General features: G+C 43.4%; 1 protein-coding gene across 2 annotated transcripts in view; it reads right to left on the minus strand.

Moving 5' to 3' along the window:
- The window catches only part of doc2b (double C2-like domains, beta), a 255,155-nt gene extending 234,225 nt beyond the window's left edge, over positions 1-20,930 (minus strand). Inside the window, exon 1 of one of the 2 annotated variants that reach the window (XM_033609357.2) lies at positions 20,271-20,930. In XM_033609357.2, coding sequence (XP_033465248.1) covers positions 20,271-20,598 — 328 coding nt within the window. In that variant the 5' untranslated portion in view covers positions 20,599-20,930. The remainder of the gene's footprint in view (positions 1-20,270) is intronic. The other variant, XM_033609347.2, reaches the window with a different exon arrangement.
- Positions 20,931-25,340: the final 4,410 nt, after the last annotated feature.

Raw genomic sequence — 25,340 nt, forward strand, 5'->3', positions numbered from 1 at the left:
ACAGGCGTGCGCATGCACACACTGTATTGTTTATTAAAATAAGTGATTGTTATTTGTTCCTGTGTTATGCTGTTATTCTTAGTTATTCTGACAGATTTTTTTTGCATTATTTCATAAATGTATGCCAGAATAGGTGCGAGGTTGGTCTTAAATTTCATTGGTTGTGGTCTTAAAAAGGTCTTAAAAAGTCTTAAATTTGAGTGGAAAAATCCTGGGGGGACCCTGCTTAAACTTCAGTCCAGATAAAGGTATCATGACAACTGCTGGCCATGGACGTAGCTGTGGATGGACATGGACTTCATATTGCATAAAGGATATTTCCTAATGTTTTCACTGACCAACCTCTGACCACTCCTGCAGCACCATGAGGGCAGAATTTGCACTTGCAAAGACGTAATATCAATTCGATGGGCACACATTTAATGAGCACATTCATGCTCCCCATAGGATGAACAGCATTGTGGACATTATATGACCTTTCCTCTACCCTCAGGACGAAACTTCAACTTAGTACGTAAGACATAGGTCAGGTTTCCTCTCAAATGTTATGCAAATTTTAACCAAATTTTCAGAAAATCTGAAAAAAAAAAAGTATAAATGAATGCAAGTTTCCATTCAGTATCATTGTGGGAATATTAGGAGTTGAGTGCATCGAGATTAGCAGTTGGTGGCGCTTATTCTTACATTGGGTTTCATTGAATCATTGCAGAACCAAAACTATGAACTAACGCTATGCTCAATTTCAGGCATCTAACCAAAAACCCAATCAAAAAAATCCATTGACTTCAAGATGAGGGAACCATTTTCAAGTTTTAGGATTCATTCCTGCAGCAAAAGCATCTTGAGAGACAAATAAATCATGTTTTATCTGTCGTGATGTAACTGCCAATTCTGTTTTTATTGCATTTTGTTTTTATTGACACATAAACTTCTCCACCTCAGCCAAGCATCAAAGGTTTTTGGCAATATTTTGACTTTCTGGCGTCGCAGTTCAGACTTTTTTAATGCCCAAATTAAAAAATGCACATAAAAACAGGTCGGTGGAAACAGACTTACTGACTGCACCAGTTTTCACTGGCATTAGAATTCAGGGCACTCGATACCAAACCTGCAAGTTCTACAGAGCCTAACATTTAAATCTACCAATTCATGGCATAGAAACAGCCCTATAAAGTCAGTTGTTATATGTTTCTGAGAGGCTGATTCATACAGTGTAGTACATTCATGTTCCCAAAGGGATAAACCCTTTTGATTTTAATGAGCCCACTGCCTTTCCACTTCCACTTCATCCTGTTCTAAATGAAAATACATCAAATTACCATGAAAATAAATGTAACATCTCTGTTACATTAGTACAGTGTGATCAGAGATTACATACATAATCTGTAGGCCTGCAGTTGTCTGGATACCATCTGGCAAGACAAACATCCCCCACTCCGAGGAAATCAAATCCACTTTAGCAGACAATAAAGGAAACACGCAGTACACCCACACAAGGAAACCCTCCTGCCTGGCTGGTATTAGTCCAGGTGAGCTCAGCAAGCATTTCAAGCCCAACACTCTTCTCAGAGGCCAGACACTGTGGTCTGCGGTGTGTCTACAGCAGAGCTGTATTGTACCACTCATTGAGTTTTCCCTCCTGTGGGAGCAGCAACTGAAAGACTGAAATACTAAGATGTGGCTTCCAAGAGTCCAGAGAAGCGGAGAAAAGACTTTATATTGATCCAGCTGAGGTTGGATGCCGACGCCTTCAAAGAACTTGAGTTCAACATCTTCTCAGGGGGAACAAGAGAAACTTGTAGAAAAAAGAGAGCAAAGCTCCGATTAGACAGGGCTGTTTTTGTAGTTTGGAAAACACCAGGTGCACCCATAGACTGTATAAAACAATGGACGGAGCCACCATGATGTCATCCACTAGTTTGTGGACTCCTGTATTGAAGCATTGAGTTTGGCGTTTTGGCCGTCGCCATCTTGGATTTTTGGAGCCAGAAGTGGCCATATTTGGACAAGGGGTGTTCCATATCACCAGTATAATTTTTAATATCATAAGAAAAATTCATGTTGTGATACTCGCAGTATTTCAACTTGTTGACATACTGATGTCATACTGCATGGCTGAGAGCAAAATTATTACCAACTCCGCTGTGGTTCCAAAAAGAGGAGCAGCTTCAGTAGTGTGGAATAAACTGTGGCGTCCTGAATGTTTTATGAACAGCCCCGGACTTCTCAGACTCTTTTAGTGACTTACCGCTCAGAGGGAACTCATTCAGCGGCTCCTCTGGCAGCAGCACAGCGTCTCTCCCTCTCCTCTCTCACCGTGCGCACACAGGAGTCGGTGTCGTCAAGTGATTTTGTCATAAACCTTTGGTAATGTAAACCTACGTGACGTAACAGCCTGTCACAGGTTACAGCGTGATGATTAGAGGAGAAATGGCAGAGCATAAAGGTCCAGGTGGGGAAAAGAACAATTCAATCATTTAAGATTTTACTAAAAGAAGGAAATTAACTGTTGATTGAATCTCACTCTGAGTTAATGTTGTTGTTCACAAACTAAAGAAATTAGAGAATTTTTGTTTAGTATTTACTGAATATTTGAAGCAAACTGTAAAAATAGATCGCTTATTTTGTTGCAATACTATGTTCTTACATTAATAATAACATTTTTTTTTTTTTTACTAATGTGTCATATCATCAAGAATATCGCCATCACAAAAATACCCTGAAATACTGCAAAATTATTTGAGGCCCATATCGCCCACCCTAATTTGGATGAGAAGGTGGAGGAGTAAAGGGTGGATCTGACTGTGGTGACACAACAAGTGGCTATGCCCTCAATTAACCATATTTTTAAGTTTTACTAAAATTTAAAAGGCCAAGTTACATAAAAATTAATCTCCTGTACAGCTGTTAGGAATGAGAAATTAGCTATACAAACCAAATCTGTTTTGTTTGGGTTTTTTTTGTACGAGGCTGTAAACATGTTTGTTTCTGCTGTGAAGCTGAACATTTCAACATGGTGGATTATGGGGATTGACTCGCTTTTGGAGCCAGCCTCAAGTGGCCATTTGAGGAACTGTAGTTTTTGGCACTTCTGCGTTGGCTTAATTTTCCAGCCCTGGAGGTTGCTGCTTGCAACACTGCCTTTTTGTTTTCTTAAAGCCTACAGTTAAAAGAAAAGAACAATTTGCTTGCATCTTTTTTCTTTTTTTTTACTGTTGCTAGGCAACCACCAAATCGCCAATCCTTAGCCTAACCATTATTTGTCTGTGGACAATGGACATCAAGTCCAGACTGATACAGAGAGCTGTTGATCTCATGTCATCAGGATGGTCTTGCCAGGGTGATGGAAAAAACGTAAATGATGTCAGTCGCTTTTCAGCTCTAAAGTTTTTTGACTCGAGGTGTTCAGGGTGCACACCCGTGGGGCACGTAGCGCGGGAAAACACTTCACCCTCACATGCTGCAGGCTACAAAAAAAGTGATGTTTGATCCGGGCCTAAGAAAAACAAGTGTTGTCCTCTGACTCACAAAAAGCTTCCTCGATCAAAGCTAAGCTCACCCTTTGGGCCACTGAGAAAATATAAGAAGTTTATTTATTTATATATTGCAGACACATCTGCAGTTCTAGAAGCAAGCACACACACCAATTATATTTCAGATATCATTAAAGCTAAAATGATAGAACAACATAGAACTTGTAAAGATTATCTTCAGATTAGAACACCAATTAACTACAAATATGCTGTATTTTATTTTATTTTATTTTTTTTGATAAAGAGGAAAAACAACTGTGTGAAGTGTTCATTGGAAAGCATCCAATCAGGAAACCTTCCAGAATACACAGGAAAATTTCAAGGAATCATTGATTCCTGTCTATTATAACCTAAAGTGTTCCAGTTGTGAAAGCACTGGACATGAGCTAGGCAGTATTTCTCACTGGATGGGGTCAGCAGCACAGATTGTTTTATTGCTTTTATTGAATAAAACATGTCTTTAGGTCAAGTACCATATGCTGTGTTTTCCAAAACAGACATGGACAGAGTCTAGAGTTCTGTTTAGATACCACAGTGGGTGTTTGCAGATGAAGTGGTCATACATGTTCTGAAAATATTTAGACCTTCCCAGCTACGTGAACTCAGAAAGTATACTTGAGTTTATACCAGCAAACACTGCGGCTAAATGTGGCCACAGAGGGAGTTATGCTGCTGTTCCTCTAATGGCCACTAGAAAACATGCAGGCGTTTTACTTCAAAAACTGCCCAAATTACGCCAGAAACTGTAAAACAGAAATTTACATCAGTCATTGAACACATTATTTCGGACAAACGCTTCTGTCAGAAAAAAAAAACTAAAACATAACCAAATCTGAGCTTAAATAGTGATATTTCATCAAAATCACTTTATTCTGTGTGTCTCATTTAAAATTTGGCCAAAAATAAACCATTTGCAAAAACTAACCCACAAAAAAGTGAAAAACCGAGGCTTTTTTCAACTCCAGGATTTCGTCTTTAACTTTCTAACTTTGAAAGGTTACGTTTTATAAAATCTAATTTATGGTGGAGGGAGGGTCATGCATTTTCCATCAGTAATTTAGGTGGTTAAAAGGAAATATTTATAGCTTTGGTGAAAGTCACACCCAGCCACTCCTCTGCTCTTATAAGTAGAGAACAGTCCCTTACTGGACAAAAAGTATATGTTCACTCTCACTAAATCTACATGTAGAAATGATTGTTAAGTGTGCTGGGTAATTTTGGCCTTTACTGAAAATAGGGATCAGAGGTAATAATTTGAAAGCTTTGAACTTTAGTACCCAGATATCCTTTAATGTGGCCTCTCATTAAACTGCACACAGCACACTGATGCTTCACACCAAAGGATGCCAAAGAGACGAGAGGCTAAAACTGGTGAACTGAGCTCTCTGTGGACAGAGTGCCCACTCAGTGCAGTGGTGGTAAATTAGTTAAGTTTTGATTCGTCACTTGGCGTGGGCAGAGAAGTGATCAGACACAAGAATTTAATTTAGTCAAATGGAGTGACTTCTCAGTAAGGGGGATGAAGCGCTGCTTTCACACACACTCTGTGGTTTTAACTGATAAAAAAAAAAAGCAGGCAGAATTTGCATTTCAAAAACCGACGCTTTTAAGAGCCCCTGTATCACCAGCAACATTTAAACACACTCTCTCAATGCGTGCATGCAAAGTGTGACAAACTGAAGCCAAACAAAATTTCTCCCCACTGATGACAGCCCCAGACGCCAAATGGATCTGTGTAATAGCTGGCATTATCATTACATAATGTGCTTAGTGGGATGAAGGGAGGGCGGAGGCAGAGCTTGTATCTGATGAAGCAGTGCTGCTGCTAACTTAAAACACTCCATGGCTCCTGTTGAGAGACAGCACCAGTAATAATAACCCATAATGTGAACAGGCTGACAATCTGGCCCGCTTTGTTAGTGCTGGGTTATTCACAGGAAGACATGGGACACTACAGTGACTCATTACTACTGCATGACAGCTTGCAGATAGACTCTTAATAGGATTCTACTGCGCTGGGCACGGCAGCGCTGAAATCACTCTTTACATTGAACTGAGCATTATGAGGCTCAGGGGACGTTTTCAAGTGGATTGATGCCGCCCTCTGTTTTGCAAAGGTCTGGAAATGGCTTTTGGTCTGGGAGAGGCAACAGATGGCTTGACGCACACTTCCTCCTCCTCTACCCTTAAAGGAATACACTGAGTTTTCAGGAGATTATCCCATTGATCAGACACCAACAGCACTGACACGTCACTGCTAAACTGTTTGCCAAGTGGCAGCTTCTTTGGAGAATTGTTCCCAGCATGTTGTGTTCTCTCTGGAAACTGTGTGTGCCTTTTGTCACTCTGCAGTATGCTAAAGAGTTAGCATGAAGCACTGGTGCCTGAATTCTGCTGATGGCACATGAATGATTTTGATGTATGCGTTGTTCAACCCAGTCAAAAAAAAATCACTATTATGTTACATATACACTCACCAGCCACTTCATTAGGTACACTTCTTCAACTGGTGATTAACACAAATAGCTAATCAGCCAATCACGTGGCAGCAACTCAATGCACTTAGACATGTGAAGAAGACCTACTGAAGTTCAAACCAAGCATCAGTCACTTAAATCACCAACAGAAAGGTGATTTAAGTGACTTTAAACGTGGCATAGTTGTTGGGGCCAGACGGGGTCTGAGTATTTACTGGGATTTTCACACACAACCATCTCTAGGGTTTACAGTAGCCTGGTTCCAGACCATAGACCCCACCCACTCAACTGAGTAGGCTTGCATCTCTGGTCTGGCATACTGCAATGAATTTGCGATTTATCTCGTCCAAACAATGGACGGACCAATGAACGCCGGGGGGCGGGTCTAGCGATTAGCCAGTCAGCGCCACGCTGATGTCAAGCTGTGCACCGGTGGGTAACTGGTGAGGATAGCAACAATGGCGACCGCTACAGATCCTACAGACCACATTAACGATGCTATCGAGGTATTTTGCCACTACTCGCATTAATGAAGGACCAAATTAAGGAAGCTGCTAAACTGGATTTAACGGCGATGCAGCTGGGCGTGCATGACGACGGAGACATTTTAAACGGGCAATGCTCTCTTGTTTTCGGCACCCCCGAGGCATGGATACTAATGACGTCAGATTCTGGGTGAGTCGTTGATCTCTACTGATTGGTTAGGGAAAAATCAAATTCCCTCCCCCTTTTAAATCGCCTTCAGTGGAGGCAATGTCAGACTGAAGGTTCTGGGAGCTTCAGTCTGACATTCAGGCAAGGTTTACAGAGGATGGTCCCAAAAAGAGAAAATATCCAGCCTTGTTGATGCCAGAGGTCAGAGGAGAATGGCCAGACTGGTTCAAGATGATAGAAAGGCAACAGGAAGTCAAATAACCACTGGTTCCAACCAAGGTCTGCAGAAGACCATCTCTGAACCAACAACACGTCCAACCTTGAAGCAGATGGGCTACAGCAGCAGAAGACCACACCAAGTGCCACTCCTGTCAGCTAACAACAGGAAACTGAGGCTACAATTCACACAGGCTCACCAAAACTGGACAATAGAAGACTGGAAAAACGTTGCCTGGTCTCATGAGTCTGGATTTCTGCTGCCACATTCAGATGGTAGGGTCAGAATTTGGTGTCAACAACATGAACGCATGGATCCATCCTGCCTTGTATCAACGGTTCAGGCTGCTGCTGGTGGTGTAATGGTGTGGGGGAGATTTTCTTAGTACCAACTGAGCATGGTTTAAATACCACAGCCTACCTGAGTATTGTTGCTGACCGTGTCCATCCCTTTATGAACACAGTGTACCCATCTTCTGATGGCTACTTCCAGCAGGATAACGCACCATGTCACAAAGCTCAAATCATCTCAAACTGGTTTCTTGAACATGACAATGAGTTCACTGTACTCCAATGGCCTCCACAGTCACCACATCTCAGTCCAATAGAGCACCTTTGGGATGTGGTGGAACTGGAGATTCTCATCATGGATGTGCAGCTGACAAGACCAAGGTGGAGGGTGGGACATCAGAGGGTTCTGTTGTTGGCTTTCCTCCAGTCTCCACACAGCCCTGGATGTGGAGCCGGGGCCTTTGTCATTTTTTTCCCAGGGGTTTTGTGCCCCTACCTTCCGGGCCATCAATTCTAACATTAACCCTCAAAAAAGTATCAACAGACGGGAACATTTTTAATCTACATTTTGTGTGAAAATAGACAACTTGTCAGGCAACTTAGCTAGCGTGCTAGCTACGCCACCTAATGCTGGCAGCCAGAAACAAACAACTGTGATTCATTGTCTGATAATTTAAATAAAGAACATGCTTTCTTGCGATGTTCCGTCTATAGTGCGCAGTGGTTGTTACTAGTTACTATGTTCCATTATGACTGGGAAGTTACGCAGACACTAGCTAGCACTAGCATAGCTAACTAGTTGAAATGTTGACTACTGCCACTACTGTGAAGTGATTGGCTGAATTAAAAACTGATACATTTTTGACTGTCATGAGACTGTGGGCCTCTGATTGGCCACATTAAAATATGACTGACAGATACCCCGCCCTCTCGAGCTAGTGCACATCTAAAATGGAGGCTCTACGGCTCTGTAGGGGGATGATATTGAAAAAACAATCGGTTTGTTGTTTGTTGATCTCCACCAGTGGTCTGCAGCCTTCTGGTGCCATGCTATCCGCAGTCCTCTCCACCTCCAGATGGCAAAGTTAGGTCTTATCCTACATCACTTTAGAAATGTTGATATGATACATATGAAACATACAAATGTAACGTATTTGTGGTTTGAAGAGACATACAGTAACATCTTAGCCTGTGATTTTGTGCTGCAAGTCTTATAATACTCTGAAAAGACAAAAATCATGTGAAAAATCCCCAGACTCTGACTGTAAATTGGGATGGTGCACGGGGACGTAGGAAATTATTCTTCTCTTGCACCTCAGAATGGGGCTGCCATTTCTTTTTCTGACATCATCAGGTTTTTGTGGATAGCTGCTCTCACTGGGCCTCAGACAGAGAGGTACTTACCCTCATTAGTCAGATTCCCAGTTTGTTTTACAATCAGTTTTAAAAAATTATTTTAATTATGTACAAGGCAACAAATGGCAGAGCCCCAGAGTAAATTTTAATGAACTTTTAAAGAGCAACTTCATACTAAATCCTGTACGGAGGAACGCACTGCTGCACTAACCTCTACGGTTTGAAGGGTTCAGGTCTGAAGCACACCTGACCTCATTCATCCCCACAACTGGAGGGTGGTTAGATATAGTATGCTGAGTTTGTGACCGCAACCAGCTGTGATGTGGTGTTGTGTGCTTTGTGATTGCTGTACTGCTACTTGTATGATATGGAACGCGCATATCTATTGTATGTTTGGTATTGTGTTGTATTGTATTGTATGGTCTGTGTTGTGGCTGCAGCATGGGTGAACGGCCCAGAACAAACTTCTCACTTTGTGAGACAATAAAGTTAATCTTGAATCTTGAATCTTGAACTACTGTGGTAAGACATGATTCTCTCACCTGGGGCTGCCCCCTAATAGTCAACCAAATGTTAGTCGACCAGAAAGGTTATTAGTCGGCAAGATTTCATTGGTAACTTAGTCGACCTTGAACTCAACCTACTGTGTTGCCCTGCCCAAAATATATAATTAAATAAGTAAATTTAATATCATAAACATGTGGGCGAATAGTCGACTAATGGCCCTAAATGACCGCTATTGGTCGACTAGGAAAATTCTTAGTTGGGGACAGCCCTTTGATCAACCAAGTAGGGATGCACCAGTCCAACGTTTTCCCTCCCAATGCCAATTTCATAATTTAAACTCAGGATATCTTCTGATAGCGAGAACTGATCCAGTATCAGTACAGCCTTTTTCACATTTTAAATCTATAAATCTCATTGCATAGAACTCATCGGGACATCATGTCCTTGCAATCCACTCTCTTTAATCACAAATACGGCAGCCTGGTTAGTGGCCTTTGGCTTCTTACAACGACTGTACAAGATGCACCAGACTTTAAGCTAACTCCAAAGTGATCCCATCTGCGACAATAACGTTTTAGAAAGAGTGAGAAAGTCTGAGTAGGATGGGAGGGAGGGATGGGCGCTTGAGATTGGTGTTCGTTTTTCAACCATGAAGCGTAGTTACTCGTGTACGTCACAAAGCACAGTAGTCAAGTGATATACTCCTGAAGTCACTAGGGGTGTAAATCACTAGTTTCATCATGATATGATCTGTATATAAAGTTCAGTGTGCAGAGATGTGCAATTCCAACATTTTCTTCTGGTGACTGGACCGCTTTGGGTTGATTTAAAAGAAAAAAAATCTTATTGTGTCTGACAGGATTAGGAAGAGGTGGGGTGTAAAGATCTGGCAGGCACCAGGAGATGAGGTTGCTGCATCACCCTCAGCTCTTCACTTCCCTGTGGCTATGAAAGGAGATAGAGCCCCACACTCCAGCACAGCTTACAATAGGATGGCTGATTCTGCAGAAAAAACTCATTTCCTCCTGTCCTGATCTGAAGTCATTGCCCTCTTCACTTTTTTGTCTAAGTTATATTCATCTAGACGTGTTAAACAAACAGAGTTAATCATATACTTATTGAAGATATAGCAAAGTAATCTGATAAATGATCCATATCTCAAAATATTGAATTTAGGATTGTTTGAGGCTGAAGAGGCCGCTTACATTGAATATGGGCGATTAGAGAAAAACTCGTTTGCTATTATCTCTATAGACATGAGACAATGTGAGATGAACACTTGGAAAAAAACCCTGATTTTATTTTGAATTAAATCAATTGTGGATTCATATTTTGCTTAATCCCACTTGATCCCCTACAAGTCTGTCATGTAAGGGTTGAGCCAAATACTCATAGTAAAAACAACTATCTGGTATGGATAATGTACGTTTTATGAGCATGAGTACTGTTCCCTTAAAATTATGTGAAGCTTAATATCAATAGTTTTCTAATACATCATAAAAACAATTTCTGATCAACCCATAACAATGTCATGACCATGTCATAGCCTACACATGAAGCCTACGCTGTTGTGAGTATTTAAACTGCGGTGGTGTGTCTGTTGCAGTTACACCTCCAAAACACTGGTAGGGGGTGGGGTTTCTGTGAAGTGCTGTAAAATTTAGTTGATTCAAACACAAGTACACAAATTGGCTTCGTTATAACTCGCAGGATTCACAGACAAAGAATTCATCTTTATCTGGACACATTTTCCCCATAAATACAACATGCTAATATTTTTAGCACAAGCCTGTGGCAATTTACATTGTTTAAATTACCCCTGGCGGCTAGCAGACTTTTTCTCTTCTCATATGAAACCAGGGACAACAGCAACATTTAACAAAGGTAGTGTCACAAAATTTGGTTCCATTACAACTCACAAGGTTCACTGACAAAACCACTGTGTCATTTTAAACACGTTTTCCAAATAAATATAACATGCTAATGTTATTAGCACAAGCCTATGGTATTTTACACTGTATAAATAGCCTAGCAATGAGCGGCGATTTCCTCTGCTCATATAAAGCCAGGATAAATCACACACAAGACTTTAAATGCTTTTTTTGTGGAGGCTTTATTGTCTTCACAATTTATTGTTTCTTATCTGTGAAATAAAAGTAAATTAAAGCTTTGTGTCCCCTGAGGGAAATGGTTTCAGCTTACAATGATAGACAGGAGGTCTGCGTTACCGCAACTGCTGCACGTCAGGCTTCGGCATAGGCTCTACATCGACACAGAGCCTACCCCGTAGGTATGGTGTTGAGTCGATGCAGAAGCTCAAATCCCGCATAACACAACAGCATCGGCCTCTTGTGTGACATGACATATGCGTCAGTGTATGTTATATGACACACTTTACTGTCTCAGTTCATATGGCGGCTGATCTCGTCCTCTGCTTGGAGAGTAAAGGCCCGAACGTACTCGGGCGGAACATACGCGGAACGGACTCCGCGGAGGTCCGCGCGGACTCAAAGCGGACATCCGCAAGGCCTGTGCGCACAAAGCTCAGATTTTACGACCGCGCGGATTCCGCTCCGCGCACCAATGACTGCTCGGCATGTATTTTTCACATTGCGGGGATTTTTCACGGACATTTTTACAGGAAACTATAACGCGGAAGTGCGCTCGACTATGGAAGCCCGAATGACTGCGGGTCCGTTCCGCTTATAGTACGCCCGAGTATGTTCGGGCCTTAAGGAGCTCTTGAATCTTGTTCTTTGAGTTAGCCGCTAACAGCTACTATTTAAATCTCCCACTGTGGGTTGCACACATAACATGTTGTCAAAACATCACACCTGTACAGTCCATGATCCCGTCCTGCTGGCTGTCCCGTTTATACTGACACAGGGACCACTCTGTCCCCCCATTCCATGGTTGTACCTTTTAAACAGAATGTCGAGGCGGCATAACAGCATGTAATTCCTGCCTTGAAGGGGCAGTGCAAAAGGGGCTACTGATACAGATACCGGTAATGGTGTACTCCCTCATCCCTATATCATATATATCGCTGTTAAACACTGACAAACACTGCTGGCATTAAAACTCAACAAGACCCACCGCTCACAGTGATTATAATTGTGTTTACACTTCTTTGTTTATCTCATTTAAAGCCGCTACAAGGAACTTTTAACTGGATATGCAAAAGTCTCTCGTTTCTGCTGATGTCTGTGCATGACCTACAACAGCAAATGAGACCATCGGTGTGAAGATAAGCTATTTCTATATAGTGTATATCCATACCTTTAGGAAACTGTGTCCGGGTCCGCACCAGGTCGCTTCCAGGACGAAATGATTTACGGCACTCAGACGGCACACTTCATCTTACCTAGCTGCTTACATTTATAGTGACTCATAAATAGTCGCTATTCCTCCTCCTCAACCCGACAATACGCGCTAGAGCTCATGGGAAATGTAGGCTTCATTCCAGCAAAACACTACTGCTTTTGTCCACAGGGTCGCCAAAATCAACTCAAAATGAAAGTTCCTTGTAGGGGCTTTAAGTCAAAACTCCAAAGATGTCAGGAGACACATTTTTATGAAGAAATTATGTCAAATTTGGCAATTAAATCCCCATTAACCTCAAAAACATTCAGATATAAAATATAGCTTTAGTTGATTTTATGTATCCTTTCTGTCAGATCATTTTCTTTTGTTTTCGACACTCCTCTCCCACTCTGACTGCATCTCTCCTCACCAGTTGACAACTACAAGCAAACACTATAGCTCAACTCTTGTGCTGAAGAGACAGCAGTACTACCAGAGCGAGACATCTCAGGGGAGACCTGTGTGTGCATACATTACCAACTCTCCCCCCTCAACCAACGTGCACTAGTCCTGTCAACACACATGGCTCTGAGGCTTATCTCGCAGAAACACAGAAGCCTGCTCTGTCATGTGGGTCGCACCGGTCATTTCTCCTGGCTGCAGTGGGGACGCACCCCTCTACACCCACTACAAACAGCCGTTAATTGACGTGGCAGAGATCTGGATGTCTAATTGGTTTTGATTTCCCCTACTTCGCAGGGGAGCTGGGACACTTGGTGGGTGATGCACTTTTCTGTTTCAATTAAAATCAAGGTTGAGTCACAATGAATCAGAAAAATGCTGCTGTTATGCAGATGAGCCAGCAGGTTCAGAGCACCGATTGAGATATCCCTGTGTGGTTTGGTACATGAGGGAGGACACTGCCACACAGCTCCACCCTCCCCCACCTCCTCCCCAAGAGGAAGCACGCAGATACTGGATCAAGTCCCGCAGGACTGTGAAGAGCCAATTTGGGGCAGCGCTGCCTCTTTTAAAATCACAAACAACAGGAAGAGGAGAGTTCCTTTTCTTACATTTCATGCAGCAACAGGGTGAAAGTTAGTTTCTGAAAGACAATCAAACAAATTCAAACTGAAGCTGCTTTTTCATTCGGATCACAGCGCTGCTTGCCGCACTGCCGGGAGGGGAGAAATTAGTTTACCTCAGAGTGTGACTCATATGTATGAGGTGAGATCAGCCTCAACAACAAGTGTGTTAAAACTTTACTAACCCTCCGAGATGAGATGAAGCTGGAATCAAGCTTAGCTGATAAGAAAGGAGAAAGTGGTTATAAAATCAATTCCATTGTTGTTATTCTTCTGAGGTTGTTGCCAGTAGAAGCTATTGTGTCTGTAAAACTAATACGATGTGTTCCCGACTTTTAAAAGTGAGCTTTCATCAGATAGGCTTGGTTTCAGCTGTCCTTCAGAAAGACTTTCAATACTGCTTTAAACTCGAAGGAGCAATCTTTTCTCAGTGTTGCACAGCATCACCCTGTCAAGCTTATTACTCATTACATTTTGATTATATTTATTTATGCGCTTTCATTTGTTTGCTTTACAAGGTCTCAACAAATATCCACTAAACAGGGCTATGGTCATCTATTTAACGTTGGGGGGACCAGTTTTAAGAAACAATTAATGGGATGGAACCCTCAAGGAGGTCTAGGGGATCTCCCCCAGGAGAAATTTAAGACATTTAAGGGTGCTTTCACACCTGCTCTGTTTGGTTTGGTTCAATCGAACTCAAGTTTGTTTGCCCCCTAAGTGTGGTTCATTTGGGCAAGTATGAACACAGCAATCACACTCGGGTACGCACCAAAACAACCAGAGCGAGACCTTCTTGAAGAGATGGTCTTCTTTTGAGTGGACGAGAGCAGGACGCTAAAATTAAGAGAGACTGGCTGAGTATACTAGCAACGAAAACAGTAGACAACATTGCCGTTTAAAGTTAAGATATTTGAACTTTTTGCCGTCCTCCACAACAGAATTCACAACTAGAAGTTATGTAGTTCCTTCATACAAGGAGAAAACATGGGCAATTTGGACATTACTGGACAAATCGTCCCATGCTGTCCACAAGGTGTTTGCCCTTTGCCTGATTTCATGTGAACGCAACATTCGAAATGGTAGGAATTAAAATGCCAATTTGTTTATGTATGATTATGATTATGTTGTTAATGACTATGGTTATGATTACAGCGGGGCATGGTTGCCTGGTGTAGTATAGCTTTTTTTTTCTTTATATTTTCCATCCAGCACCAAGTAGATGGAGAGTAACAATGGAGGCTCTCTTTTCACTCAGTCACAGTTTTTCAACACAGAATCATGTGTGTTTTTGTTATGCCACGCTGCAGTACAGTCTGAACCACTGAGGAGGATGTTTGTACAGTGGCTCACTGTATGACTGTTGAGCGTTGGTGCAAAATGACGAGTCTTGAAAATCTGACTGACACCAAACCGTGATGATGAGCAGGTATATCACCTGTTACATTAATGTGCTGTGGAGTGACTTCTTCGATAAGATGCTCAGCAGCTCTCAGTAACTGAGTCTATGGCGCCGTTTCTTACAGCAGACTGGTGCTGCTGCAGTAGTATTTTGTTTATACGCCTTATGTTTCTCCTTTAACTCCCTTGGCAGCAGCAGCAGCAGCAGCAGCTTGGGATTATTTGGGATGTTGCATCAGACCCAAACAGCCACTTGTTATTCATTTTTTATTTATTTATTTTAAGTGCCTGCCTACATTAGACGCATCAACACCGTAGGTGAGGCTTATGATAAGCACACAGATGACTCAGACTTTGGATCATCCATCCAATATTTTTATTTACAGTTAATTGCTACCATAGTTACACTGATGCTCCTTCCTCTTTTGGCCTTGTTTTTTTTTTTGGAAGTGGAGTTCACATGGTAATTATCCTACATCACTGATGACTCTTCAGGTGATTGTAAAATCATTAAGATGATGCTCCAGCAGATGTTTGTGTCTAATTGCCTTATTAGCAGGGAGGATGGAGAGGAGTTGTGGTTTTGACGTTTGCATAAGCCTGCAGTGTAATTGATCCTCATCTGCATCAACACCACTTTGTTAAAGTTCCAGTAGTTTTATGCACACAACAGCATCCCAGCCATGGGTGTATAAAGAGAACTAGATGCAGCGGGGCCTTGTTTACTCCTTTGAAAGTTGCTCTGAGGTGCATGAAGCCTTAAAAAGTTTGACCTCCGAGTATAAAATGACCTGGATCTCCACGGGCCCACTGGGAAACTGCACTTACTTGTCCTCTAAGGCCTTTACACACCAAGCTGATTGTCGGTTGTCAGTCAGTTGGAGTGTTGGTTAGCGTCTGTTGCCCTACCCCTGCCACTCATGGGCTCATGTTGGCTTTTTTTCCGGCTGCTTCAGCATGTTAAGTTGCCGTTGGTGAATGAAATCACTCTCATTGGCAATTCAGTTCAGCACACAGGAAGAGAAACAGAAGTGAGGAAAGTAAACAAAGAGCTAAAGTCAAGGGGGCATGAGACCAAAACAAACGTGTTACATATGGTGAGATTATTTTTCTTTAGCCACTGAGCTCTTTAGCAGAAAAGTTTCCTGATGGTTTGTGTTTGTGCGCATAGTAAATATGCTTTGTTCTTTCAACATTGCATTGTGTTGTTAATATGCTAACTGGCTAACTCGCATCAAGACAGTCCTCCGGTCTCCCTTTTTGAATGGCAATTACAGATGAATGCCGTCTGCTGGTATGTAGAGCTATTTCCTCTTACACAGGTGCAGAATTGTTGTGCTGGTTGGTCGCCGGCTGCATCTGTCTTTTCAGATTGTATATGTATTGTTTACGACCTCAGTATGCTTCACACTAGCTCCCAAGCTGTGTCGTGCCTCATTGTCTAAAGGCAAAAGTGTTCTGTTCTGAATGGCCACACTCACCGGCTGCTCCTGTTATGTTCCTGATTGCATTCCCCTATTTCACTCCAAGAACTGTGTCTTGGCATGTCTTTGTAGTCTCTGCATGCTGTACTGCACAAATGGGGACAATGCCGCAAACTTTCTGCAAGTCTCTCCTCAAAGGATTCTTCATGTTGCACCTGGTTGTACATGAGAAAAGTTTAGAAAAGGAGAGCTTGAGAACCTCTGCCTACTTTTACACCTCCACACACCTGGCCGATCACTGTGTACGACAGGCATCGCTGTCAGATTGTCTATTTTGGAAAGTTACTCTACGATGGGAGGCATGAGATGCTTTTCGTGTATCTGACAAACACCTTTAAGAAGACTGAACCCTTACTTCTCCTAATCAGAGCTGCATCAGTAGGCACTGTGTCAAAGTCGCCACTTTTGGGGTCTTGCCCCTCTGATAACAGCAGGCAGTTGTACATGGACAGCTCTTATCATGACTTCTTACCTTAACAGATAAAGCACTTAACTTAATTTGCCTCTCATTCACATTCAGGCTAACCGGTTCATCAGGAACAATTTGGCGACACTTTGGCATGAAGACAAGAAGAGCTGGGGATCGAACCACCAGCCGTGAAACTAATGGACGACCTGAATTATCTACTGTACGCCTGGCTGCACAAAAGCAACAGGTAGGAAGTAGCTCATGGTTCCTTGTGCTTTATCTCTCCTTGTGGACTGCAGTGTGTCCCACCCAGATTAGCATGTAGCCAGGGGGATCATCAGACCCCCCCACCCCTCCCACATAGGAGCAAGATGCATACACTCTATAGTTGTTTAGCCTCTTCGTTTTGTTTCTCACAGTAGTATTGTGTCTCTTTGAGATAACTTAGTGTCTTCTGTAGTTATTTTGTGTCTGATTTTAGTTTCTTTGCATCTCTTTGTTGTCATTTTGAATCTCTTCCTGCTCAGTACCATAGACTCTATATAAAGATGGACAACGCATCTCTCCTTCACCCCACTGTACAATAATAAAGCCAACATGTCCTTGACGCAACCACTGCCATCTAAAGATAAGATAAGATAGACTTTATTGTCCTGAAGGAAATCTGTCAAAAAAAAGTTCCACACACAGTCCCATTCTTATGCATAACTCTCTCTGCGTTGCTGCTGTAGCTGACCAGCACACCGAGAACCGACTCATCATAGTAACTTGATCGCACAATATTCTGTTTGTTGTGCTAACTTCAATATTTGTTTATTAGACCCACACATATTTATCCATATATCATAAATATCAGATTTTGATCCTCTGCCTGACCCTCTGTGTTCAAGGATATTCATTTATTTTCAAAGCTCAAGGCTATTTAAATATTCTGTATGATCACGCTATTGTTAATGTAAGCAGGGGATTTTAATACAAAGTGGTAACCACTGTATGTGAATGCATTAATGGGTCAGACAACATGATCTCATTTTTTCAGTCACTACCCAGAGCTTATGACCATAGGTTAAAGTTGGGATGTAGACTGACCAGTAAATCGAAAGCTTCGCCTTCCGGCCTCACCCTGACAGTCCGGTGCAGCGCCCGCATCACTACAGACGCCATGGTTGTGGTGTTAACGACCATGATGTCATTCCGTATCTAATAATACTGTCCAGCACTGCATTGTAGAATGTTAACATGATCTCTGATCTTGTGCTGGTGACGTCATTTGGAGCCAGAGTCTGCCCAGTTGTGATCGAGTTCCTGCCCATACACCCGTCCGACCAATTGAGAGCACTGCCATTGGTTAGGAGCACAACGATTGGCTCACACAGCTGTCAATCATGACATCAAACCACTTTTTTTTAACATCAAATTACTATTAATAACCAAGCTTATCAGAACTAAAGAAACACTTTAACAAACATCAGCGTGATAAGGACCAATTGAGATGACAGAAACCATCTTTGGGATGGGTTTTTAGTTTGGACCATGTCCTGTCTGCTAACATGGAGAGGGCGGGGCTTTTGACCTATACTGCAGCCAGCCACCAGGGGGTGATGAAGATGTTTTGGCTTCACTTTTAGGGAGCTGTTATTACTTCCATATTTGTATAAAGTCTATAATCAGTACGTGTTAATATGAGTGACTTTTTGTAGGTGAGAGCCTGTGCCCAGGGGGCCCTTGTAGTAATCTGTCCATACATCATACATGTGGCATTGGGAAGATGGATTTCTTATGTGGCTCACAGATACACACAGCGTACTTAGCCGAAACTTTCTTAAAGTGTATAAAATATGGATTTGTATCTGGGTGATATTGAACTTTCACCTTGTAACAAATGTCTCAACTGAAAGGCAACAGAAATAGCTGCAGTTTTTGGTTTAAGTTAGCAGTGTGCTACTAGTCTGAGAGGGACCAGAAGTATCATTCTTCAGTTGATAATATAAATTCCCAAACACTTCACATTTCACCAACAAAGACATTTCCAAACGCCATGTTGTGACTGCTGAAAAACAAAAAAGGCTACAGAGGTCAAGTCTCCCGCTAATTGAGGACTGCTCTCACAGTTTCGGGGGAATGCATCTCTCCGTCAGACTGAGTGAAATTCTGGTTGCCTGGCGGAGGTTATAGAGCAACATCTGCCAGGCCCGACCCGCCTCTGCTCCCTACCATCCCCCCTCCTGTCCAGTTCTGGATTAGAGATGGCCTAAGCCCAACCAACTGCATGCCGCTCTGCATGGATTAACTCTTAGGGAAGCTGCACTGCTGTCACACATTAACCTGCAATCACAAGTCTCTTGTGCAGAGAGCACCCACAGCCAAGCTCTGGTGAGAGTCTGATACAAACACACTGTGAGGCGGTGGTGTGTTTCTGTGCACCCTGAGAGCAATATTCAGAGCGAGCTGTAGCCGGGCAAAGTTCAGAGGCAGCCAAATGCTAAAACAGAGACTCTTTCGCTGTTTCACTGATTTATCCTACTGAGGTTTGTAGAAATAAAAAATGATGCTGTTAGCAGCAGCTTTCATTTTGGCATTACATTTCCTACAGCGCTGCTGCAGAGTGGCATCTCATCTCTCCGTGAAAATGTTTGCTGGGAGCCAAAATGGTTTTCACAGGACGCAGAAATCTTGTTCAATCTCGTTGACTCGTTACTGCTCCAGTAGCTGTGCTGCATGTTATTAATTCCCATTATTATTCATTCACTCAAACCTGTTAGATTAAAGGAATGACATTCAGCAATGGCTTTCTCAAAGGAGCCTCCCCTCTGTGATGGAGACAGATATGAACACGCACACACACACAGCCACACACACACACACACACACAGACACACGCATCTTTATGCTTTGGAAATTACCACAGACAGACACTGCGCTCACACAATTGGAACTTGCCTGTCTTGCCACCAGCCAACACATGAGCTTACAGATGCAGTCAGACTCCGCTGAGCGCAAAACTGCGACTAATGTCGCTTCACCAAGAAGCCATGAATCATTCAGCCCGGTGAGACTGATCGGCAGTACACACCGAGCACCCTGTAGACACTGGGGATATGAATGAGGCGCACATACACACCGGTTGACACACACATGCAGTCATTTGCTCCAATAAAACTGCACATATCATGCTTTCAGTTGGAGGAGAGCAGAGGAGGAGGAGGAGGGGGGGGGGAGATGTGTTCTTTGCAGCAGCAACAGTTGTCTGTCGACTGAGAGGGAAAGAGTTAGCTGCAGCACACACACACACGGGGACACGCATACACACACATACAGCAGGTGATTGGAGATAGAAGGAGATGGACGGGGGAGCCGAGAGAAGAAAAGGTGACAGATAAAGCCACAAAGCCACACAGCTGGAGGGATGCCTGGCAACCGGTGGCAAAAATGGAGATGCAGTAATAAGAGAGAGGGAGAGGGAGAACTAAAAGGGATAGACGCACACATGAGGACATGTTGGAAAACACCGTGGTAAACAGTAGGAGATGACAAGAAGGGAGATCATCACTCACTGGAGTCATCTGAGTCGTATCCCTCCACGTCGGGCTCCTCGTCCCTCTTGGTGGCCTGTAAGGAGGCGGAGGCTCCGGCACAAGCCCGGTCCGGTTTATCCTCATTGGAGCGGTCACTTTCGGCAGCGGCGGTGGCAGAGGTGGCGGCCGCGGAGCTGGAAAGGGTAGAGGCCACCAGTTGGTGGGGCACAGAAGGGGGGAGGCCCCGCGGGTAACGGGGGAAGTAGTCGGAGATCTGCTTGATGGGCTGGATGGGGCCAGGGCACACGTCAATGGCCATGTGCTCCTGGATGCTGATGGTGGGTTTCTCGCCTTTGCGTTGTGTCATGCATGCGGTCCAGCCCGGAGCCTACTCCCAAGACCAAAAAACTGAGAAAAGAAAAAAAAAAGAAGATAAACAGACCCACCCCCCTCGTCCTCCTCTCCCTCCTCTTGTTTCTCAGAAAGAGGTGGGTGTTGCTCTGGGTGGGTGCTGACGGGTGGACGGGTCCAGGTGAGCTGTGGATGTCACCACACTGGTCTACATGGAGATCTGGAGGCTGCTGCTGCTGCTGCGTCTTCCTGTGCTGTCCTCAGACCCAGACCATGCTGTCTGACAGCCTCACACACACTACTACCTACCCTCCCGCTCTCTCCTCTTCCTATACCCCCACACTCTGCCCACGTCTGCGCTGCCTATCTGAGAGAGAGAGAGAGAGAGAGAAAGAGAGTGGTGTGTGTGTGTGTGTGTGTGTGTGTGAGGGAGAGGGAAGGGATTAGAGAGGACGGAGGGAGGGATCAGCTGATGTCACTGCCTAGCAACCGAGCGGTAAACAGGAACCGTCGGCCGAGGTGCTTAATTATGATATTAACCCCATCCATCTGTCAGTGGGAGGGAAGATCCAGTGCCGTGCCAGACTCGTGTGTGTGCATGTGTGTGTACCTCTGGTGCTATGTTCACCTGCACAATGAGCCATGAGTCGATGCTTTGTGATTCACGTCCAGGATGTTTTTGTATCTGAGGACTTTTTAATTGCCAACATGCCAATCAACAATTTGAGTGAAGTGTCATCACATTTTTAAGGCCGTATATTTGCATTTTTTAAACACATCTATGATGAGCTTCGATCGTGGCCCCAAAACTCAGCACATGAACCTGCATAGTGTCTGTCCAAGCACGACCTGAGTCCGAACCACAGCAGCAGTTTTTGGCCCCAGCCTGATAAAAACCTGAATTTCCACTGTAAACATTCTTAAATATCTACATATTAAAACATTTATTACAAACTAAAGTCAACTAAAGCCTTTCAGTGCAGTAACGGACATTTGTGGCACAGACTACGTTCATAAATAGCTACTCCGAGTGGCAGAGCACACTTGGGCACAAAGTGGACCGTTCCAACACATTCTCACTCCCAACTCTTCATATACTGACACTGGTCAGTGGCCCTAAAAGTCAAATTATGACACTCTGGGGTGCCTCCAGCATCATGTTCAGGAAGAGCATGTCAATTTTCAGTAGTGAACTTGATGCAGTCTCTTTTCAAAATAAACTTAGACTGCAGGTAAAAACCTTTGTTCCCTTTTGGTACACTTGGTACAACACATAAGTATGGGGATTGCGTCCTCTCAAGACCAATCTGAGGAACCTTTCTCAAAATGCCTGTAAAGGCCAGTGAGACTGTTTCAGGCAAGGGAAGGCCCGTCTTCCCATAGAACTATAAATACCCTGCGCAGTCGCATTCCCTCCATCCTTTTGCACTTCACCTCGCAAAACCTGGTACCAGAAGAACCCTCGCTAGAGACTCAACTGTCCAACAGGAGGTGAGCTAGCTCCCTACCCAGGACGGGTCCATGTCATTGGTCCGACATCCCATTAGTCCGACGGTCCGCGGTGCTGAATGGCTTGATGGTGCGCTGTGACCGGCTCTGGGTCAGCTGGGAAAGGCTTGAGGCGAAGCAGGCTCACGGCTTATGTGTTTGCCACTTTCTTTTTCATTTTAACCCACACCATGATCTTTTCCTGACCCTAACCAAGTGGTTTTTGTGCCTAAACCTAACCAGACCTTAACCACAGGGCATCATGATGATTTCGGAACAACGGGACTTCGGAACAATGGGTTTAATATGGTCGGAACAATGGGATGTCGAACCAATGGGCTGTCGGACCAGTGGGCAGTTCCCCACAGGACATCCCTATCAAGAGGACACTCTCTGCCGATTAGCTCAGCTAACGGATATTTTTTTTAACACTGCTAACAAATTATTTTGGCTATTTCCACACCTGTTAAGCATTAGCTAACAGATTTACTTCCTTAGGTTTAGGCAACGTATCCACATAGAACGGTTTGTATGATATCCTACAAATTAGTGCCCCACAAATGACGTTTTGTGCTTTAACCTAAAATTATGGAGGTTAGGTTTAAGCAATTAAAATTACTGTGGTTAGGTTTAGGAATAGAAACACGGTGAGGACACACCTTAGAATGACTCAAAGTTCACACGGTCCCAAACATTTGTCTTGAGGGGAAAGTCTGCATTTTTGTGACCCATCCACCACCCCAACCTGCCTCCCCCTTACTACTGGATGTGTTACTTTTCATAGGAAAACTTAAAAGCAGTTTATGAGAACAGCCTGGTTTCGGCATTCGTCATTAAGTTAAGAAGAAAATATCATGGTTTGGCTTAAAGTAAGTACGATCATCACTTATGTAATGTAATGTTACATGACATGCATCACATTCGTCATGTGAAATACATCACTCCAGTAGCGTACTCCATGTACTAGCACTCTACGTTGTTGTTAAAATTACTTGATTGACTTTTGATTTCACATGGGAGACGAACAGCGGTCTCCCGGGTGAAAGTCTGGCCATCCACCTCCACTCCCACCCACCCTACGTAGACTTTGTGTCTCTTTATACCACAGCAGTCACTCAGATCATCTCATTCCGCTGCTAAAGGGACTCTCTGTGCATCGGTATCTGACACCAAGGGCCACTGACCAAGCATCAGTATTTAACAAGCTGGGAGTGAGACTGTGTTGACTGTTCATAAATTCAGGCAGCTGTTGGAATATACTGTTAAGCTCAGAGCTCCACAGTCTCAGAGCAGCAGAGTGTACTCTGGAGACGGAGCAGCACAGTGCCAAGTCCTGTTAAAGTGAAACTTAACTGTTTGTCAAGTCATTTGGAGATAAAATACTCTAACACCTTGCCACCAAAACTGGCATGAGCCCGACCTGATTTAACCCAGGAGAAACGTTTCCAATCGGGTTCAGGCAGAGACTCAAAGCTCTTGTGAAAGTCGCTGTCGACAGGGCCTCTCAAGGCAGAGTCTCCCCTTGGGCCCGGAAATGATGAATGCCACCCTCCCTGCTTCCTCACTTCTGTCATCACATCCTGATTTCTCTACCACACCAATTACCCAGCAACATAACAAGCAACAGGAGCACCTTAATCTACCCTTGCGTTGATGCGCACCTGTCTGTTTAAATGCACAGACACATTTCCACTTCACCGTTTGCGATCGCGCCCTGATGTTATCGCACGTTTCTTAATTGCTCACCATCTGTTGCAATTTTTTTGTGGGTGTCAGTGGAAATCTGCGGCGCTGTACACTTTCACACTGGTCTAATGCACATATTGTCACATTTCATCACTGTACACAGACGTGGTTGATACTGAGACTGTTATAATTAACTGTGACACGGTGATGTCTTGTTAAAGCTGCACAACAGGTGAGACCTTCATGTAGAATTACACCTCTCCTGATGTCGTACATCGATGTCACTCGATCCATTAAACATCCAAAGACATTTGTACATTCAAAGAAGAATAACAAGGAAATGATAAAGTCCTTTCATCTTACAGAGCAAAGATGCACATGCAGCTTTTAACTCAAAATCCTAAATTCTCCCTCTAACATGCTAGCAAGTGCTCAACATTTTTCCTGTGACTCACATTGCATAACAAAAAGACTCACAGTCTCTCAGGAGAGTCCCTCCCTGCAGGTTTACCAATAACTCTAACCTCACCCATTCACAGAGCAAACATGTCTGCAGTGAAGAGATGATGCAGCACCCTCTTGTGTTAGCTGCCAGCAACAAATAAAGCTTTGTGGAATTGAAATTCAGAGGCTGCACTCATGCTAACAGGTGGTTTGATCAGTTTTATACTGTAATTTGACACAAGATGAAGAGGAGCGATGAAGGTTGAGCTCATGCAGGTGGAGCTTTTTTTCTATTCAGTCTATGCCACCTACATATTTTATTCTATATGTTCTAAACATGCAGGGATGCACAGAGTAAATCCTTATCTTTATGTGTAATCAACCAGCAAAGGATGACTAACATCACTGCCGTGGAAAGCCAGTCTTTAACCTCCAGAAAACGACTGGTGAATTCTGAACAGGTGGCCTCAATTAAATCCTCCTCCACTCTGAGGCATGGCATCCCCACAGGATACATGCTGAGGATTTCCTGCCAGTCATTAGAAGCTAGAGAATTCATTCAGACAACCAGGGAAACATCAGTGGAACAGTTTGTTTTGACAAATGGAGAAATCCCTGTTAAATCCAAAGACTGTAGTAAAATAGTATTTGTGCTTTGTATTTAGAAGCCTTAGATATTGTACACCTCTGTACACGTTCCCATCAGACAGATAAGGTGATGGTTCTCAAACTTTTGTCAATAATGTATTGTCTTTGAAATATTTTTGCAGCCAAGCTCCACCTGACCAAGGTTTACAATATTTGGTTGAAAAATAAACGCCTTTAGGTAAACCCATTCAAACATGTTCTTCCTGACAGTGACGGTATTCTGTTTTCGATTTCTTTCACAATGACATCAGTTTATTAGCTGGAGGCAAAACACGACTCTCCACCACAGGGCTGTAGGCTACATAGGTGTTGTCTTGTTGTGTTATTGCTCATGGCTCAAAACCAGCCGTCACTGCCTGTCAACAAAAACAAAGACAAGTATGGTTAAATGTGATAAGACAAAAGGACTGGACGGAGACGATCATCAAAAATGCTCACATGTGCAGCACACACTTCATATCAGGTCAGGGAAAAAGTATTTCCTGTTGTAGG

This window comes from Epinephelus lanceolatus, chromosome 11, assembly GCF_041903045.1.
Source record: "Epinephelus lanceolatus isolate andai-2023 chromosome 11, ASM4190304v1, whole genome shotgun sequence".
Classification (NCBI taxonomy): domain Eukaryota; kingdom Metazoa; phylum Chordata; class Actinopteri; order Perciformes; family Serranidae; genus Epinephelus; species Epinephelus lanceolatus.